This window comes from Phoenix dactylifera, chromosome 5 (assembly GCF_051530095.1).
Source record: "Phoenix dactylifera cultivar Ajwa chromosome 5, Ajwa_hap1_PhDact_Kaust_v1.1, whole genome shotgun sequence".
In the NCBI taxonomy this organism is placed as follows: domain Eukaryota; kingdom Viridiplantae; phylum Streptophyta; class Magnoliopsida; order Arecales; family Arecaceae; genus Phoenix; species Phoenix dactylifera.
The window spans coordinates 28,065,027-28,085,837 of NC_143194.1; the positions used below are offsets into that span (position 1 = coordinate 28,065,027).

Sequence of the window (20,811 nt, forward strand, 5' to 3'; positions counted from 1 at the left end):
TAATTTTATTCAAAAGTGAAGCAGTCATATAATTTACATGTTTTCAATTCTTTACATTAAATGATAGTCAATAGATGATTTTTTTAATTTGTTGTTATAGAACTTTAAGTCACATGATCTTTGTGGTAGATTTGAATTGTTTTTCTTAATTATCATTAACAACATTTAATTTATATATATGCTAAATTTCATTTTGTGCGCACGATGTCTCTTAAGCTGGTGCATTTACCATTAACTTAATGACAACTGTTAATAATTATCACAGAACTTTATATGCATTTTTTTTGGGTACGAACATGCACTTTTTTCAGAAGACAAATATTCGAAAAGAAAAGGACGTGAAAGCATATTTAGTGCTATTTGCAAATTAGTCCCATACTAACTGAAAAGTTATTTACAGATCACCATACAACACTCTTCCTCCCAGATCTCTGGGTCCTACAAACGTTCAAATGTTTTGAGACTTATAGACTTCTGAAAAAATTAATAATTCTCCAATACTTCACAATTGTTACTTTGCCTGAACACTAAAATTCTGAGATTTGCTCCAAGTTAGAAAAAAGTGATCTTAGCAGGAATGATATGTAAAATTTATACAAGTCCATCAAACTCAAACAGAAGAAATTAAAGAACCTAGTTGCTACACTAGATCTTATCCCAACCTACACCAAGCAATCAGCTCTTGAATTAATCTTATCCCAACCTGCACCAACTTCCAATTCTCGTCAGCTATTTAGAAAATTTATAAATAAAAATGAAATAATAAGGCATCTTTTTAAGATTGGTACCGAGCAATACGAACCTTTAGGGTGCACCGATCTACGATACACCCGGTGCCTAACCCAGTAGGCATAATACCTGCCACTCTCTGCATACGAGGATTGGTGCTTAATACTGTTGGAGGTCAATCAGCAGAATTCACACCCGACCGAAACAAGCCTCACCTCATGGGAACCTATAAATACCTAGCCTACATGATTCCTAGAACCTGACCACCAAAACTGAAGAAAACTTTCCTAATTAAGAAGCAAATGGAAGGAATCATAAGCCAACAAGATCCTGCAAAGCTTGAAGTACATCCGCACGCTAACAGAAGACCTTTCATCCCGAGGACTGTCGTTGACCTGGTCCACACCATGCATTGAAGGAAATACTTTTTCCAAGCAAAATTAGCATCTTGAATGGTAGAATAGCGCACCAAACCACGAGATGCTACTTAGCTTTCGGTCATGCAGCTTTTCCATGATGCAAATATACGGCAATTAATTAGCTTCTACCTTGCTTGACATACACTAACCATAAATCTTCCACTATAGGAGATAAAGGAGATGTGATGAAGCACTAACAAGCTAGAACAATCCAACCATCAAACCACATCTGTCAGGTAGATAGGAGGTTCATCCACAAGCCACGGCAACTAAAAGAGTACCAATCTCCAAGCACATCGCTACATTTAAAGCTTAAAAATACACATTCCAGGGCACAAGGGATCAAACAGGCCAGATCCCTGATCTCTCATCACTGCCCCTCTCCTCCTGATTCCCGTTTGGGAGCTTCCTTGATCTCATCACCTCCATCCTCCTGGCAGGCAAAAGACAGGTAAAATGAACAAAATGCAAACCAAATAATTCTAAATATCATTGGCTAGCCCCGAAAAGGGAGAGGGAAAGGGCGGAAGGGGAGTCATACCGTGATATCAGATGTCCAGAGTGTCAAGTTGTCCCGGAGAAGCTGCATGATCAAGGTGCTGTCCTTGTAAGACTCCTCACCCAAAGTGTCAAGCTCTGAGATGGCCTCATCAAACGCCTGTGATCCACAAACAAAGGGATAAGGTTCAAGCAATGGTTACGGATGTGCTCTTGTGATCAACATCCGACTAAAAGAGTAATGCATCAAGTCATCAACAAAACAACTCTAAGCCGACTGAAGCATTTTAACAAATGATTTGAGACGTCCAGCATTGTTTTTGTATCAACTTAAATATAAGTCATAAGAAAAATACACCACACAGAAAGCATCCTCCTTTTCCAACATAAACAAGACAGGTGCATGGTCAGTAGGACCATCAATTGAAGATGCATAATGATTTAATATAAATACAAATAGAGATGTTTTATTCTATTTCACACCTAATGTATATTACTGGGCATCAACTCAAAGCACCCAGCAACTCCAGATTAGTGATTGCAGCTAAGATAATGTATGCGGCTATCTTTAAGGTGACTCAATAAAAAGTTTGATTTACATAAAATATATCTTAGAAATAAATATTTAATTAAGTTTTATGTACAGCATGGAGGAAGACAAATGAGGTCTAGGCCCAGTCTGATGAACTCCTCCCAAGAATTATAGCCAAAACTAGTTCCAGACTCCAGAACTAAGCAAGTTTGCCATGTTGGACCAACCCTGTGGACAATGTATCCATCAGATCCATCTTGCTAGATCACAACTCAGGGGTTTGGGATCTGAAAATAAAACTGAGGAAAATGAGCAGGGCTGGCAGGACAGATCTTTTTTTTTCGGCCCAAAGTAAAAAAGTCAAGTCAGGATTCTAAACTGAAGCTATTTCAGATCAGGTCCAGGATTTTGAACTGGCCCAAATATGGCCCACTTGTGTGTATAGTATATATATATATAATAACATATAGAGTGCGGATATAGTGCTAGCAGAAAAAAGTATCCATATCAGTCATACAACTATGAACCCTCTTATGATATACATTACAATTGCTATGAGACAGTAGTAGTCAACTAGTTGCTTGATTATAGGAATATTATAGTCTGGCTCCTTTACTTGGCTATAGTCAATGTTACCAATCTGATCTTGCAACTAATGACATCTAATGCGCTGACTTACTGGCAAAATGTTTGGCAACCAATGCATCCCAGACCCAAATATAAATCCCCATAGATGTTCTCTCCCACAACCTCCCAACTAGACCTGGACAAGAACTGCTCACCTGTGCAACCCCATAATTGTCTATTCACATGTTTGGATTTTCATCTCAGGATGTCAAGCCAGGCCAATTCTAAACCAGATTAAATCTCAGACAGGGCCCGAGTTGACCAAATAGTACCTTGGCCCAGCTGGTGATAAATGGTTTACAAAGAAACTATACTCCTTGTCCAAATTTCTAGCCCCAAAACTAGAACTCTAGCTAAAATGACTGCACCCCCACCCCCCCACCCTTGGTCGCTCTCACTCTAACAGAACTCTTAACACCCACCCCCAACCAACAACAACAAAAAAAAAAATATGGATAAAAAATGTACAGCAAGCTTCCTGTCCCCCACCAACTCTCTCTTCACAAAGGATGCTACCACCCCCATCACTCAGAATGCCTGTGTTACCATCACCACCTACCATCTCTCTCTCTCTCTCTCTTCTTAAAGACTTTCCCTCCACAACCGCAGGGTAGAATCAACTAGTAACACTGGCCATACCATTCAATTAGCTCAGTCTTGGGCTTGGAAATTAACAGTGCATCTGAGATTCAGACAATAAATTTGAGCCCCAGGCAGAGCCAGATAAAGGCCAGCATAGTTGCTCTTAATGCAGCACAAGCTCAAACCTGGTCAAACCCAACTGGTGCTGGGATCCACTCCCAACACCCACTCTTCTATCCGAAAATCAAACAACTTCTCCCTCCACAAGTGCAGAGTAGAAACAAGAAGTAACACTGGCCCTAGCATTCAATTAGCTCATCTCAGGCTTGGAAATTAACAGTGCATCTGAGAATCAGCCAAAAAAGTCAAGCACCAGGCAGAGCCAGACAAAGGCCAGCATAGTTGTTCTCAATGCAGCACCAGCTCAAACCTGACCAAGCCCAACCAGTACTGAGATCTACTCCCAACAGCCACCCTTCTATCCAAAAATCAGGCCGGGTCAGGCTGCACCTAGGTCTAATTTCTTCTACAAGATAGGATCAGGCATAACACGAAAGCTAGCAAGCTCAAACCCAACCATGTTGAGCCAGGGTCACTGCCATGGCTTGTGAAAGATATTCATCAGGTCAAGTCGGTTGACATTGGCTTGGCACTAAACCAGCCCACATGTAAAACAAGCTAGGTCCAACATTGGATAAGAGTCTAGTTCAGGTCTCACTTTAAACTGTGTCAGGAACACTTTGCTTGTTGAATTTAGCTGCTCATGCGCATGAAAGATAATCAAAATAAAATGCCTCAGAACTCTAGTCTGATGCATATAATCCCATAAGCCTTTTTACCATGTCAGACATAGAAACGAACTACTCAAAATGTTGAAAAACAAGTCCATATAATTGTCTCATAACCAACATGCATTAATGTATATGTTCCTATTCCTTAATGATAAAACCACTGAGTTGGCACAATAATCGCAGTGAAGGTACATAATAATGAAATTTCAAAATTCTGAGAAAAAAAGTAAAGGATTATTATAATTTGATAATCTTCAAAAATATAGAGAATAAATTTCTGCAATATAAAAATAAAAGACTTCATTCAAACTACTTATCAAATAGAAAATGATAAACTTTGTTATGGACTTTTTTCTAACAAAAGCACAGCCAAATATTAAAGCCATCAGAGTTGATTTCTAAAGCATCATATGCTTATCTTCTTTCCTTGGAAATACTCTCTCCTGAGAAAACTATACTATCATACTACAACACTAAGATGTCATTGCACAATGACTATCTTATATATAAGCCAAATTATCAGATGTAGACCAGAATTAACATAGAATAGGAGAAGGGGAAGAACACAATCATTTTGCTTTACAACATGATATCATACTTTAATCTAACTGCATATTGGTGTTTATGTACAAGTACAAATAGAAACAGATATCGAGGTATGTGAATACATTAGCACATGCATCAAATTCTGTGCAGAATTGCAATTATGTATGTAATATATTTTTGTAAATACAATATATGCAGCACTGTGTATATATTTGTGGGTGTCTGTTTATGCTCTTGACATATGTGAGCTTAGACACATATCAGAACGTGCTTCTACAAGGTAGCTAATGTATACGCTCATTGCAAGTGACAACGGAAAAAAAAATATAATTGGACATAGAACATATAGAACTGCATGTATTGGAAGTGTTGTGGGAAGTTGCTTACATCAAGGCTCATTTTAGCACATACAGCAAAACCTATCAGCTGGTCGGATTGTTTAGAAACAAATCACCGCATAAGATTTAGCTTCAGACCAAGTTTATTATAACAGATGTTCATTAATTCAGTATATACTAAAAGCACTTAACCAAAACACATACTGCAGAGTTCATATTCTCACAGTGCAATACTTGTACATGCCTGAAAATGCTTAGCCCCACAGAGTAATTTATTCTATATGGCGCGTAATTAAAGTTCTATTCTATACAGCATGCAGTCAAAGTTCCAATAGATGGTGCCTCTAATAATGTTTAAGATGCATAAATAAAATAATGCAATTTTACTGGCCAACAGCTCAAAAATAATAAGGGAGATCGTTTATCATCAATTAAATAACCACAAATTATAAAAAAAAAAAAGTAGAGAAACAAACCTGCTTTGCTAGACTGCAAGCACGGTCTGGTGAGTTCAAGATCTCATAATAAAACACTGAGAAGTTGAGTGCAAGCCCAAGCCTTATAGGATGAGTCGGGGCCAATTCAGCGAGTGCAATATCCTATTATGCCATCAAATGTGGAGATTTGAGCTAATGTTTGTACAACTATAATATGTCAAAATCACAAGCTAAAGAAAACTTGAAGACAGGCAACTGGAACCCCATGAAAGACAATAGCTTACAAACTTATTCAGGAACATCACAATAATTACATTCTCCAATAAGCTCAGATATCTTTAAATGCACAAAAAAAAAACCTCTCAGCTATGTTAAGCATGCGAAAAAGAAAGGAAGGAGGTTTCTTCCAATTTGTAGCAAACAAAAGAAAATTTAAAGATAAAAGGACATATAGAGGGCCGAGACTATTTCTCAAATGCCTAAAATATCCCCTTCCTTTTATTTCAGAAAAGGGGATGGCATGGCTCAGCAAACTCCTATGTCGACTTAGCCCTTACAAAATGAGAAGATTCATAATTTTTCTATGCTTCTCTTTTTCATTATCCCAGGAACCAGACATTGACTAAATAAAATGAGAAAACTTGTTGATGCATAGGAGGATCTTTGTTTTAATGATATACCCCATAAAGAAAATGGCAACAAAGCAAACAATCACAAATTCTCATCAATGGGTTAAAATGGCAAATCTGAACAGAAGGACCCACCTGAGCTGATTTGTATGCCAACAGTGTGCTCTCAGCTGCTTCTTTCCTCTCGGCACCAGTTTTAAACTCTGCAAGGTACCTGCACCATCAGAATAGATTATTATCCAATGATCAAAAGTATTATCTTTCTTCCAATTTCGTTCTACAAACTCATTTCCCCAATGGAATAATTCCAACAGACCTGTGGTAATCCCCCTTCATCTTAAGGTAGAAAACCTTGGACTCCGCGGCTGTGGCCGAGGGGATGAGGTGGGAGTCAAGCAGCTTGAGGATCCCATCGCAGATCTTGCTAAGCTCGGCCTCAATCTTGCCGCGGTACTCCTTGATCATAGCGACATGGTCCTCATTCCCGCGGCTCTCCTCCTTCTGCTCGATGGAGGAGATGATGCGCCACGAAGCCCGGCGGGCACCAATCACGTTCTTGTAAGCCACCGACAGGAGGTTGCGCTCCTCGACGGTCAGCTCCTCCACGTCGACAGTCTTCGCTACCTTCTCCATGAAATCCACCATCTCCTCGTACCGTTCGGCCTGCTCGGCCAGCTTCGCCATGTACACATTCTCTTCACGGGACGATTCGGCCGGCGACATCGTAGCTTCTGCCTCCCAAACTCTGTACGTAAATCAGATCCAGATCCAACCCTAGCCGTCACCCCGACTCTTTTCTTTTTGAAGTATATTAAAAGAAAATGAACCAGAAAAAATATCTTTCTTCATCCTGATCTATTGTGGGAAAAGGGGGAAAAGAGAAGAAAGAAAGCCTTCTGATCCACCGACAGAATAAAAAATTGAAAAAAATAAAATCTAAAAATAACGAAAAAGAATAAGAAAGGAGATATATCTTGACGAATATTCGGATTTTATTATTCTTTTCCATTTACTTATTCTTTTCCTTCGGCAATCTTTCAACTTCCTCCATATGAAACACCGGAACGCGAGATATCATAAGATTTTCATAATATTAACTCAACAAATCGATGCATAAATCTCTCAATTTTTCTCAAGAATAAAGACAAAATTATCAAACCCCGAAAAAGCCCAAGTAGACAAAGCGATCAAATCGACCTTTAGAAGAGAACGCAGGCACGAATATAAGATCGAATCTTCCAAACCTAAATCGAGACTCAGAAAGGTCAGATCCGATCAATCCGTGCACGGCAACACAGATGAATCGAAGAAAATCGCTGCAATGAACAGCAAAAAGACAAGGAAAATCCTACCTTTCTTCCTCCGAAACGAACCCCTCGGAGTCTTTTTCTTTTTCCCTTTTCCCTCCTCTTTTTCTTTCTGCTTCAATCGACTTCGCCGCTCGGTCGGCCCCTAAGTTTCGGTTTTCTTTTCTTTGGCCGGGGAGCTGTCGAGCCCTAAAAACGCTCGTCCATTTCCAGTCAATCCACCAATAAAAAAGAGAAACGTGGTCGGTCGGGCCAGCATTCGCGCGGTACACTGCCACGCGGGCTCTGCGCATGAAGACGGGCCCCACGCGCCCCTCGTTTGTTTGTTCATGGGACGGGCGAGCAAGCTGTCCATACCAATCCCAGCCGTCCATGTATCGCCCGTGTGATATGGACGGTTATGATTTAGCTGATCAGAGACTACGCTGCTTGGGCTGGAACATCGAGGGGTGAAGGGTAGAAAGATGCCTCGATTTGGTAGTCCAATCTTCTGATGGTTCAAGTCCCGCACCGACGGGCATGCTTTGGTCCGCATAAATTATTACAACGAGGAAGAATTTTTTGGTTTCAAATGAGCTGGTAACAGCACCAAATTGGACGAACTTATACAAGCTACGGCTGTTGAAGGGATTCTTATGGGCTAAATATTTCACTTGCCATCGGCTGACTTATTACTCACCTTTCTTTTTTAGTTACATACTTATTACTCTCTTGTTGAAGTGAACTCAAGCGAGAAAATTTATGATCTTGAAGAAAATAGTTTGGATTGCTATGTATATAAGAAGATTAAAAATTTAATCTTGACAAATGATGAGATGTGTAAGTCATGTCATATACTATACCATTTATTGTCATTCCATTCCATAGATACGGACTCGCATAGCTCTACAATAAAACATCATTCTCACAATCCTTCTCATGATTGAAATCCCTTTTTTATTTAGTATTTAGTACACGTCTTTGTTGATTTGCCACTAAGAAACTACAATAGAAAAAAATCAGGTTGTGCTATATTGGAAGGTAAACAGGAAAAAAAAAAAAAAAAAAAGGAGAAAATAAGTAAAAGATCGAAATTTACTTACATGTTTTTCTTGTTTATTGTACCAATTAACGTGGACACTTGGATACCACACTTGTTCTCCTACCCATGTCTCACCACACACTCCTTGCCGCTGCAATCGAGTGCAACATCACGATACGCTACTATAGTCGGCTGGTTCAGGGTGGCGCTAGTTGTGTCAAGTGAGGGCCACTCTTTGCTTTGGAATATTCGGGCTATGATGAACGATGAAGTGGCCTTCCTAACCAAGCATGTATTCAAAGAGACAAACAAAACCGCGAATTGGATGGCTTTCTTACGTGGCCAGTCACTCTGAAGACATCCCATGGGTTGAGGATGGAGAGCTGCATAGAGCGCTTCGAGACCTTTTGTTCCCTTATCTTAATAGATTTATCCGTACCAAATATGCATGAATCATTCGTTTTAGCTATAAAAAAAAAAAAAGTGCAACATCACGATCAACTCACCACGTTCCACACACACTCACACCCCTAGCACGAGTCATAGTTGCCACCCAAAGCAGAAGGACATCTTTGCTTTGCATGCCACCATAAGTAATACCTCGGGCACTTACAAAGTTAGGCTATTGGAATGCACTCTTTAACAAAGAGTACTGATGAGAGTGCCGCAGTGCAGGATTGAAGCCAGAGCATGTGTTCAAGCCTTGAGAAGAGAGATGGCAAGCAGTGGATGAGAATTCCTTTGGCTAATCAACTTACACTTCATAAGATGGAAACTGCTCATCAGGCCTAACCCCAGCAGAACCATTAATATTTTTTTGTCATCAAAGTTCTCATCCGCAAGCTCCATCTCCAGATGTCAATCAGGGAGTCGATTAACAGCTTGCGATTCCAAGTTTTTCCTTATACTGGCCATTGATGCACAAAAACATTGAATGCATGCATGCCACTGCATGCCTTTCCACGTCGTGCGTTCTTCTTGAACCACGTTGCCATCTTTGATGGCAGCATTACCTTAAAAATTGTCGTTCTTGCATCCTCGCTCATTCGATGACACTCTTTGGGCCGTCAGATAGCCAAATATCGCAGAGTCTTGTACCCCCACCCAAATGGGCACTCGCAGTTGTGTCCTTGCTTGCAGATTTCTACCTACATCTTTTATCTTTGATATGATACTCTATTTTATCTCAGATTTCATAATATTTTCATGTTGCTGCTTGAGATATAATATCGAAGTATTGCGCATTGTTTGTCCTAAATTTTTAATTTATGCCGCGTCGCAAGTGATGGCTGGGATATAGACGTTAAATAGAACCATATTAGTTAGGTTAGCAATATTAGCCCAATCATGTCTCTAATCAATCTATTTGGATGTTTCTCTTAATTATGAGTACAAATTTCTATTTTCGCTTGAGTATGTATGCAATTCTTGTCTTGCTAGTATTTGTGAAAGTCCTCTTAGCGATACATTATCAAACCCTATTTCTTGACTTAAACCAAACTTGTTGATCGAACTGCTGAATCTATTATACTAGCGACTCTATCAGAAAAAGCAATTTTGTAACTTTTTTTAATTAAAAAAGGGGCTTCCTAGAGAAATAAGTGTTTGGTAAAATGCTTCTACAAGAACAAAAAATAAAAAAGGTAAAAAAGTGCTTCTACTAGAAGCTGCAAATCTAGTTTTTTATTCTCCCCTCTTTCTAAGAAGATTTTTTAAAAAATAGAAGCAACACTAAGCATGCCCTTTGGTTTCATTGTTTTTACTATATCATTTTTTATAAGAATTGATTCTACTATATTTAAATAGTGTGTCAATTATCTAACAATTCTTTTTTGTTAGTAAGGGAATTTATTTCTAATTTGTGATTTTTGCTATTTTTTGACATTTTGCTTGGTTCATGTCTTTGTTCTGAAAGTTTCCAAATGATTTTTATTTTTCTTTAACTTATTCATCTACCTCTAATTGTTTGGATAGCGCCGAACTATTACAAATTTTATCTTTCTATTTCTTTCATTTTTTTCTCAAAACACATAAACCTATATAGCACCATTTACCATTCTTCTAAGCATAAATGAACTACAATCTACAAAAACTTGGTCTAGAAGGGATACAGAAAAGAGAGAGATTGACAAAAAGATACAGATAAATAATAGAGGCTTAAAAGTGATAAACAATAGATTTAATAGCTTCATACTCTCCATTTAGCTAAACTACTAACATCTAAACCAAATAATTGCATTCAGTGATGTTTCTGTTTCAGTTATTATATGTATATATTGGTCCATTATCTAGAATAAGGGTGTTAGATACTTAGTTGGGGTTAAAAAAGCATGGTACTGTTATTATGATATGAAACAGTGTCTTAAACTGATCCAGTTTGTTCACCATATGTGCGACATTACCATGAATTGCATATGGTAAGAACTGAATGGTTAAAATTCAGTTACTTATAATTTTGGAGAACACTCAGTATATATTACAACCAAGATATCCTAGATGCAAAACTTTAAAGTTAGCGCAAATATTAAATAATGGGGTCAAAAATAAGCAATACAGAAATCATATTAAAGGAACATGTCACAAGAAAGGAATAGCGGTAGTTATGAAGAGAGGAAAACATCTGGAGTCTGGACAGTTAAGAAGCACAGAGATGCAAGGATCACTGAAATATGCGAGTCCCTCATAAACTAAAACAGGGCAGGGGGAAAAGAAAGATGATTAACTAACGGATGCAGAAACTAATAAATCATCAATAATGTGATTAAAACATTACCATTCCGTGCAATCCCTTCCTCCTAGCTCTTATTCCTCGTACACATACTACCCCGCCTGCCGCTCTATCTCGCTTCTAGAGGGCAGTTTCTCCAATTACCTATTATAGATCCCAGCTTTTAGCGGAGATTACTGCACAAGTATTCGAATTCGCATATTAGGTTAGCGAGTGAGAGCCTACCACTTCTTGATTGCAACTCTGTGCAAGAACAGTTAATTCGTCAACAGGTTGCCCTAAGAAGCGTGCAAGAAGACCAAAAACTTTCTAACCTAATCCTGTTTCACCTCGTCATGATTGCATCTCGTCCACAGATAGCCCCCCAAAAATGTGTAAGAAGGCATACCCACTTAATGGAGGATCATCGACGGAGAGAACTCTGAACCATGTAAAAACATCAAACTCCGAACTATGCCCAATCTCATCTCTTCTTGATCTCCTTGGATGCAACTCGGCAACGGGCAGTCGTCCTGAAAGGCAACCAAGAATAGAAAACCAGTAATCAAAACGGGCTCAACTCTTCTTGACTGCGTCTCAGATATACAAAAAGATTCATTGAATAACTAAACTATTCAAGAACTCGATATCCGCAACTTCTCATGCAAAATTTAGTTGAAAATAAGAAAAGATTCAATAAATCAAAACAAAACCTCAAGAAAAGCATAGTCAAGAAAACCCTAGATTGTAGATCATAAACTGAGAAGGAATGGAAGCGAGACAGAGCAAAGGAGGGGTGGGCTACTGGGTGGTGCTGCCATCGATAAGAAGGACCTCACCGAAGCCTTCCTTTCTTCCAGCTAGCAAGAGTCAGGCTCCGGGAAGGCCGCCAAAAAGAAGGGCGGACATTGGGGGGTATATATAGCCGTTTCCAAAGCACTTAGGTTGAGAAGAAAATTACAAAAATAGCCCTCCTTCGTGGGAAGGGTTGTGTCTTTCGAGCGAAAGAATGTTTTCCTTTATTCGTGCGAAGGCACCATTGGATCGGGTCGGCGAATGAATGAGAGGATTTGGAGTGCTTTCAGATTTGTGTGAAGCATGATTCAATGGTCAACGTCGTCAAAAAAAAAAAGATCAATCATTCTTTCACCTCAAAGATACAACCCGATCTCTCCTTGGTGCACATCTACTCCAAGGAATTAACTGAAATTTTTACAGTTTTAATTTTTTTATATTATATTTCTATATCAATTGTTATAGATAGATATATGAGTCTTTTCTATTCTCATAATTTATATATTTATATAATAAAAAATAATATATAGCATTTTTAATTTTTTTGACTCATCGGTGAATCCACTATCACTGTATAGTAATTTTTTTCTATAATGAATTAATTAATCTAAAAATATTTAGAAAAGCTCTATTCTATTTTTTGAGGTAATCCACAATGATGTAATGAAAGAGAAGGACCCACAACAACGATGAAACGTCACTTGTAATTTAATTGATTTATTTTTTCCTTTCCTACATGCAGAGGAAGAGAATATTTATGGGGGGTCGCAATAGCTCTATTTGTAATATTCCTATCTATTGTTTTGGAAATTTATAATTCTCCAGTAACACTAGGTTGTTTAGAATAAATGCTGATTTATTGAACGGTTAGGAGTTTGTGATCATTCATTTTTTGATGGTGTCAGTTTCGCATTATCTATGCTATAATGAACAAGTTGGGCGCTTGTTTCCTTCTCAAGGGATCCAATCTAAACGTTGGGCAAATTGGCCGTGTTAGATTTTGATCCAACTTGATCTCAACCAAATTTGAAATGATTTTACATTATAGATACAGAGCAAATTTGAATTTCTAATCCAACTTTCATTGTGTTCAATTGAGTTTGCTCTAGTTTGGTCAGCTTAGGCCAAATTATAGGTAATCCACTCGTGACCTGATCGAAAAGGTCTTAACTTGTGGTTCATGTTAGTTCTATGGGTTGAGTTTGGGTGTGAATCCTTCCTCACAAATTGAAGATTAGGTCCAAGTCTACCCTTCCTTTAGCATGACTAGTTAAAGATTGTGTGATATCTTTTGATGTTGATGATATTTATAGACCAATGAATGGTACCAATAGCTTTATAACTCAACTAAATTAATAAAAAATAATCCATCATGGATCATCTGATCGAGTTAGAATATGGGCTAGATTTGTATTGGTACTTCGATAACAATTTATGTACATATAGATGTATATCATATCTAGATAGACATTAAGTGCACAAATATATCGACCTATGCATTTATGGTACGCCAATTTATGATAGATATTTAATTGAACTATCAAATATGTGGTTTATTTATGGAATCTAAGATGATATCAATATTTTACTTTTTGGGTATATATAAATAATTTACTTATTGGCTTAATAGCACAAATAATAATTGATGCTCTCAATGTTGGTGCTATATGACCAAGTCAGTAAAGTTTTTTGTAGGTTTACTTAGAGATTTAGGTTCATTTTCAGTATTCACCAAAGTGCGGAAAGTTAGGGAGATGTCAGTTTATAAAATTAGTGAAGCTTTGTCAATTCTATCGGATGATCTGAGATCAAATCTCACATTCACCAACATTTGGGAGGTTAAAAGTTTCTAGAGAGGCTACCCCTCCCCATCCGCCCTTTTCTATCCAAAAGGAAAAAAAAGGAAAAAAGGCCTAGAGAGTATGGGATATGTGGAGAAGGAAAAGAAAACATAGGAGCACCAATAATATCATTTAAAATAAATTGTTATAAAAAATTAGATTTAGGTCAACTTTGAGCTTCGTTCCTAAAATAAACAAATTTAAATCCCAACTAGTATTTTTTTTTTTGTTTTAAGACACTGGACCAATAGAAAATAGATTTTTGTTCGACTTTGTTTGAAATTAGGCTTGATTAAATAATAAGCTAGCTAAAGTTTATCCAAATTTCTTTTCTTTTTTTTGTGGGACCAGAAATTGATTATTTCAGGCCATGCTTGATATAGCCTAGGCTCAATCTCCCCCCTAAAACACGCGTGCACGCATGCAGACTGTTGCTGGAAATTGGACCCGGGGGCCGCCGCGAAGCCGGGGAAGGAGGGGCTCCGCCGCAGGAACGGTGGATGACTGTGCGCCGGCTACTGGCGTTCTCCTGTAGGGTGGAGCTCCGCCGCAGGAGCGGTGGTCGGTGGCGTGCCGACAGGTGGCGTCCTCCTGGGGGGCGTAAGTCCTGCAAGAAAACCGGTGGCCGGGCTCCCCGGCGCCGGCCCTCCGATGCTTAAGTCAGAGGGGGCAGATATGTGGAGAGAGCAGGGAAGAGAGTATATGTAGTAGATAGAGAGAATATTTGGATAAGTTCCCGAGGATCAGTTTCCTCCATTGTCTGTGTTGTTCACTTCTTTCCACCCGGTCTAGGAGGGTTCTCTCTGGCTTCGGGTTTTTCCTCTCCCTCCCTTTTCCCCCCAGGTTTCCTTTTAGAATATGATTCCTGGGAATCAGATTCCTGGGACCTAGGAAAGTACTTTTGGCATGTTTGGTTAACCATGGGAAAGTGACAAATTTCTAAAGTGTTTATGTTTGGTTGACCATCCACTTTCCTAGGAAAGTTATGTATAATTCCTATTATGCCCTTAATAAAAATTAGGTTTTTAATGCCTCTTTAATGCTTCTTTAATGCTGAAGGGTCTTTTTGGAAAAAAATAAAAAAGGAGTGATTCCCACCTCATGGGAAAGTAACTTTCCCATGTTTCTCATGGGAAAGACTTTCCCATGAAATGTGGGAATCATATTCCCATGGGAATACAACTTTCCCATCTCTCTCCTTTGAAAACTCCAACCAAACAAGAGGCATTTCATTACTTTCCCGTTGACCACACTTTCCCCCCTCCTTTTCCTGCGAACCAAACGAGCCCTTATAGGAGGATTTTTGTTACCTGGGAGGTGACAGGAGGTTTGTCCTGTTTTGTAATAATTGGGCACGATTTGGCCCATTAATGGCGTGGTGGAAAATAAGGCCGAATCAGACCGGAACCAGGGAGTTGTCACGGTCAATCGGACCTGTTGGGGTGGTTGAACCGCCGGCCGTGGTAGGCCTGGGGTCCGTGGATGGTAAGTGCATTTATTACCGAGTGAACCGGCAGTCAGGGAGAGCCATACGCTTTGATGGTTCGGTAATCCGGAGATCGCCTTGAGCCGTGTTCATTAAATGACTGAGTGCATCGGAGACTCGAGGGGGTCTCATGCATTAATGGCAGGTCGTGCCGAATACCTGCGGAGATCTTATGCCTTGATGGCTTGGAGATAACGGCAGGTTGTAGTGGAGCTGTCAGGTCCCTCAGGCTTAGAGGGTTAGGCGGAAGTTGAACATTTGGTCCAAGGCAATCGGCTCGGCAGGGGTGCCGAGCCGAGCTGGTCGCCCAATGGGGCGCCCTGTGGCGGGGTTGCTTCATAGTACTCCTGCTCGGCGCCCTTTGGGCGAGCGTCTTGCGCTCTTTGGTTTCCTGGTCGGCGCTCTTTAGCCGGGCACCCTGCTGATCGGCACTCTTCGGTCGAGCGCCTTTCTGGCCGAGCATCCCTACTTGGTCATTTTGGTTGGGCGCCTCTTCTTGGCGCTCTCTCTGGTCGGTGCTCTCTAGCCGAGCACCCTGCTGGTCGGCACTCTTCGGTCGAGCGCCTTTCCGGTCGGCACTCTTTGGCCGAGCGCCTTCATGACGGTATGACTTGGGGTTTTTCCCCCAACACAGACCATGCAGTTACATGATCTATGTGTATTTGCGTCCTGATTAGTGTAATCATAGTAACTTATATCGGATGATCTTGAACAATATTAATGTGTTCCGCCATAAATCAATCCATCAGGTTTGAGAGGGACTAATCTGCAGCACAAAAGTTCCTCGATGGATTTTATCTAATAAAGTTCATGTCTAATTTGAATTGGTCCCAGCAAGGCACTTAAATGAGACTAATTCAAGCATAGCATGACAGACTTTTAGGTTATTGTCCACTCATCGAATCCGTAATTATATAATGGGCGGGAGAGGGACGTACTGCTCCCAAATTTTTCAAAAAAGGAAATTGGGCCCCTTCGATTAACATCAAGTAATCAAACAAAATGTTGGGTTCACCTAAGATCTTATACATCATGACTTTAATGAGGTTCTAATGCATCGGTCCTGGGAGTTTCTTACCAAACACATATTTTGAGATGTTTTAAATAGCTAACATCCTAATTAATTATTAGTTACTTGTTCAAGTAGCGACGGATATGTATCAATAGCTGGCGCGACCATATTTATATGCCCAGCTCGATCGCAGCTAGTTCATGAGAATAATGAAATCAAGCATTGCTACTAGAGTCGCATGTAACTCTTTTCTTTGATCGATCATAAGTGATTTAACTGGACACGATTAAATAGAAACTAATCTGGAAGAAGTTTGCAACTCATTTCCACAAGAGAGAACAAATAAGAGCGCGGGGATGAGATAAAATAATTAACAAAACAAATTATACCGGTTGAAAGGTCAGGCCTGATCCATTCAACTTCTCGTGGAGTTATCGATCCAGCCTCTCTGCCATGTCAAGGCTCAAATGATTCGCCCACCGTGCCTTTTCTAAAGAAGTTGGCCTGCTGGATCGGTACGCCGCCTATTATCCCAACGCCACTCTTGTTCGCCTCCATGCTGCTGAGCTTCTCAAAACTGCACAACCTCACCACCTCCTCCACCACCCCATCCCTTTCCTCCTCCTCCGAGAACGGGCATCCCACGAAATCCGCCAGCCTCCTCGCACTCCTCATCGGCTCAGCCATAATCTCCTCGTACTTTCAAAAACAACACCTTCTCGGGCCTCCTCTGGCTCTCCCTCCAGTACTCTAAGTTGTGCTCCCAGACCGGCCCGTAGGGAGAGGCCCCGTCGCAAAACATCTCAAAAGCGTGACTCAACTCCACAATCTCGGGCGTCATCGCCTTCATGAAGTGCCACATCGAGACCAGGACGTCCTTGGGGTCTCGGCACAAATAAACGAGCCGGCACCCAGAGTCGGCCACCGAGGCCGGCAGCAGCGAGTAAGGGATGTGGGTGGCGAGGAGCCATGGCGAACTGAGTGAGTCACAGTAGTCTAGAAAAGGGACGCACTCGTGGGGGGTTGCGGCTGAGTAATGGGTGCCGCGGGAAAGGGAAGTGGGAGCGGTTTACGATGGTGAAGGCGAGAGCTTTGAGCCAGGTGGTGCCGGCCTTGGGTTGGGTGACGAGGATCACGTCGGTGGCCCGAGGCTTGAAGTGCGCTTGGACGGCCATCAGGCGTGGAATAGTGACGTCAGAAATCCAGAAGCCTTGGTACCTCCTGATGACACGCGTCCACCCTTCTCGTTTTGGAAGAGAAGATATAAGATTGCTTTGCTCCTGGACTTTCAAGACTATGACCTCGCCATGGTCTTCCTCATCCTGTTGAGCTCTGGATGGTACAGAGTAGAGTGGACGAGGGGAATCCATGGATGGGAGGTCACGACAGCATGAGCTGATTATATATATTTACCACCCTTTAAAATACCAAAGAGATTCTCTCGGAATTGGAGATAAAGATGATGTCGTGCCGTGCACGGCGGACAAACAGGAAACCTAACGGCCCAACATCGAATGCGACGGGTAGGCAGGCCAATTTCTACGCTTTTTTTTCGTGGCACAAGTGGGCTGGGATGAAGCTCTCCCTGCCAAACTAGCAGATGATGTGCATATAGATCATCCTTCTTATAAAACCGACTGAGTAATATAAATATTTTTATTTATCAAATATGTAACTCAGAAAATCATTTAGCTTGTAAGTTCCGAACAAAAGTCACATGGGGCGGCTACTATAGAATATTTTATGGGGCGGAACTCTTGTTTTGCCATGTTTCCTCTAGTGTTCATCTTAATGAGAAAATCCAACAATCAAATAAGAATAAGACTTCTGTTATTAACAGAATCCGTCAATCTTGTAACTTTAAAAAAAATAAATGCAAGATGATTAATTGCTTGCCGTGTATCATCTGGTCATGTAATGTATACTAATAAAAGGCATGTTCTGAAAACTGTATATCGATTTACCTAGAAGTGTATATTGGATCACTGCTAGGTATGTATCAAATAAGCTTGCAGTATTGTAATAACATAAATTTTTTTGGAGGCTTGTGGGCCAGCCCGGAGTGGCGAGGCCCAGCTTGATCCCACGCACCCAGCCCAACTTGTGTGCCTGTGGGCTGACCCAAAGAGGCCAAGCCTGATTAGCCCAAAGCGTGCGTGTTGCACGCGATTGGGAGTCTTCTTCCTCCCCTAACTCCGACTAACTCCGGGAGTCCTAGAACAATCCAAAGTCCGGCCAAAAATCCCGAGATTCAATCTATTCAAGGCTCCTTCCTCCCCCCTTTATGTTTTATTGACGAAAATTCGAGATATCACCACTAATTCCCAAGCTCTTCATCTAGATTTCTCCTACGAATCGTCGCTGGAAAGTGCTGCCTGAACCTCGCCAGACTGAGGTGAGTGTCCTACCTTTCTCTCCATCCTTTTTTTATGTTTATAGTCGTCCTTGCGTGGGTTTGAGCTGGCTAATCGCCGGGATTTAATCCGAAACAAGGGTGCCCTGTTTTGGCATCTCTTCCTCCCGTGCTCACCGCCACCGACCGCCCTAAAAAGGTCGAGCCTTGCTGCCCTAGGGACCCCTGACATCATGCGGTGGTGGGTTAGGGAAATAGCCATGATTAGGCCGAGATCGATCATCCCTTGCCTTCGCTTTCTTCCTCTCTTCTTCTTCCTTGGTTTGCCAGCTACTACCGGCGACGGCTTGTTGCTCGGGGCCATCGCCATGACATCATCGGAGTTTGCTGTAGGTTGCCGTCCATCAGATCTTCCATAGCTCAGTTTGAGGAGAGGGAGAGAGAGAGAGTCTCCCTTATTTTAAGAAAAGAAGAAAGCCTTTCTCTTTTCTCTTTCTACTTTCTCTCTCTTATCTTTCTACCTTTCTCTCTCCTCTCTCTTGTTTCTCTCTTTATATGGATTGTCTCTCTCTAGGATTTGGACCTGGTAAGGGAGTCTTTCGGTGACTTTTGGTTAGCTCTAGTGAGGGGCCCTGGTCAATAGTCATTGGGCAGCATACCAACCCTCCACCATGGCACTTACTCAGCACGTTTGAATTTCATCATCATCAAACTTTATTGAGCTATCTATACTATAGCCTGACTCTTGAGTTGACTTGTTAAACTAATTGGATCTAATCAATCCGAGCATCCAGATGTTACTACTTGGTTGACCCTAATAGAGGGTCTTGGTCTAGTGTCGCTGCGACCATCCGTCGCGCTAGCTTTACCCCGTCTATTGTGAGCACTACTGGACTCTATCATTAAGAATCTCCATTATGTTACCTGTACCATAGTTTGATTCTTATTTCATGATTTGATTGGTTGGATTGGCTAGAGCAAATCGACCCGGATCGTCGGACATTGCTATCTAGTCGATCTTGTCCTTCCTGCACCCCGATTGTTGTCGGCTACCATTAGATCTATAATTGATAATTCCTAATCTATTACCTTTTTCTTGATTGAATATATATTTTTTGATTAGATTAATTGAGTTACATTGTACTGACTGATTCGAACAATTGGGCATTGTCATCTAGTTAGCCTCGTATATCTTCCTATATGAATCTATTTTCACAATCAGCCCTGATTTTGTATGGAGCTACAGTCACCGGACAAGAAGAAGCCCAACGAGATTTTATACTCTAGTTTCTCTCTCTTCCTGCTTCATTCTCTTGGTAGTTTCTCTCTCTAGCTTGCTTCGAGAAAATTTTGATTAAAGGGACTCAGAGGATAGTTCTAGATTATTACATAATGGTGGACCCTTTAGTGGGCCAGTAGAGGGTTCCAGGTTGTCAGATATCTTGTATAAGTTTTGATGTTGATTTGGTTCTGTAGAAGAACAATCTTTTAGATAAGAGGACATTGAGCAGGGTTTTGCGTATCCCGGTTCGTAGATCGGGGTGCGAGCAAAGAATCAGTCTATCTAGGTTGTCAACAAAGAGGTAGAAATCCTTGTATACCGACCTGCATGATATAGATATTTTTGTACCTATATATATATATATATATATATATATGATATGCTAATAATCTAGATAAGTAAGAAGCAAGAATAGTTTTATAATGGTTTTGGTATTAAATCATATTTTGATCATGTATATTTGTGATTGATAGTATGATGGGTGTATATATGAGCATAATTTATACTTGCATAATTAAACTAATGGATGTGGTGCTCTAGACTAACTATTTAATATTAATTGCCCCATCAAGGGTGAGAAATGTAACCGTAGCTAGTCTAAAGCCAGAAATAAAAAGAAATTGATATGTGGATGTGAACTGGATTGAATGAACAAAGAATTTGGGTTCATCTCGTTACCACAGTGGCCCTGTCACAGGCTAGAAATGTGATACCTTGGCAGGCCCCGTCACAGGCTGAAAATGTGAAACTATAGCAGGCCCATCACCGGCTGGAAATATAAAACTATAGCAAGCCCCATCACAGATTGGAAATATGATACCTTGGCATGCCTATCACAGGCTGAAAATGTGTCTAAAATTTGGCCTAAAGTTGAAAAAA

General features: G+C 40.6%; 1 protein-coding gene, 1 long non-coding RNA gene and 1 pseudogene across 3 annotated transcripts; all 3 read right to left on the reverse strand.

Moving 5' to 3' along the window:
- Positions 1 to 1,236: 1,236 nt before the first annotated feature.
- Positions 1,237 to 7,641, reverse strand: LOC103695533 (14-3-3-like protein). 2 transcript variants are annotated; one of them, XM_008776902.6, is made up of 7 exons: positions 7,481 to 7,620; positions 7,326 to 7,372; positions 6,445 to 6,873; positions 6,264 to 6,342; positions 5,539 to 5,661; positions 1,690 to 1,806; positions 1,237 to 1,581 (listed from the first exon to the last, which is right to left on the reverse strand). In XM_008776902.6, the coding sequence occupies exons 3-7, from the start codon at positions 6,849 to 6,851 to the stop codon at positions 1,519 to 1,521; spliced, it is 789 nt and encodes a 262-aa protein (XP_008775124.1). In that variant the 5' UTR covers positions 6,852 to 6,873; positions 7,326 to 7,372; positions 7,481 to 7,620; the 3' UTR covers positions 1,237 to 1,518. The 2 variants fall into 2 exon arrangements, with proteins under 2 accessions (XP_008775124.1, XP_008775117.3); XM_008776895.6 differs by lacking the exon at positions 7,326 to 7,372 and having other exon boundaries at positions 7,481 to 7,641.
- Positions 7,642 to 10,429: 2,788 nt separating this feature from the next.
- LOC149753529 (uncharacterized) lies at positions 10,430 to 11,403 on the reverse strand. Its single transcript, XR_016395588.1, has 2 exons — positions 11,230 to 11,403; positions 10,430 to 11,143 (listed from the first exon to the last, which is right to left on the reverse strand). It is a non-coding gene; the product is annotated as an uncharacterized LOC149753529 (long non-coding RNA).
- Positions 11,404 to 16,680: 5,277 nt separating this feature from the next.
- On the reverse strand, positions 16,681 to 17,667 carry LOC149753530 (cytosolic sulfotransferase 12 pseudogene; annotated as a pseudogene).
- Between the last annotated feature and the right edge of the window lie 3,144 nt (positions 17,668 to 20,811).

Coding starts and splice junctions, on each gene's coding strand:
- LOC103695533 (XM_008776895.6), bottom strand. CDS start 6,851: ATGTCGCCGGCCGAATCGTCCCGTGAAGAGAATGTGTACATGGCGAAG. Junction 6,343..6,444: donor ATGAAGGGGGATTACCACAG/GTCTGTTGGAAT, acceptor CTGATGGTGCAG/GTACCTTGCAGAGTTTAAAA. Junction 5,662..6,263: donor TGGCATACAAATCAGCTCAG/GTGGGTCCTTCT, acceptor ATGGCATAATAG/GATATTGCACTCGCTGAATT.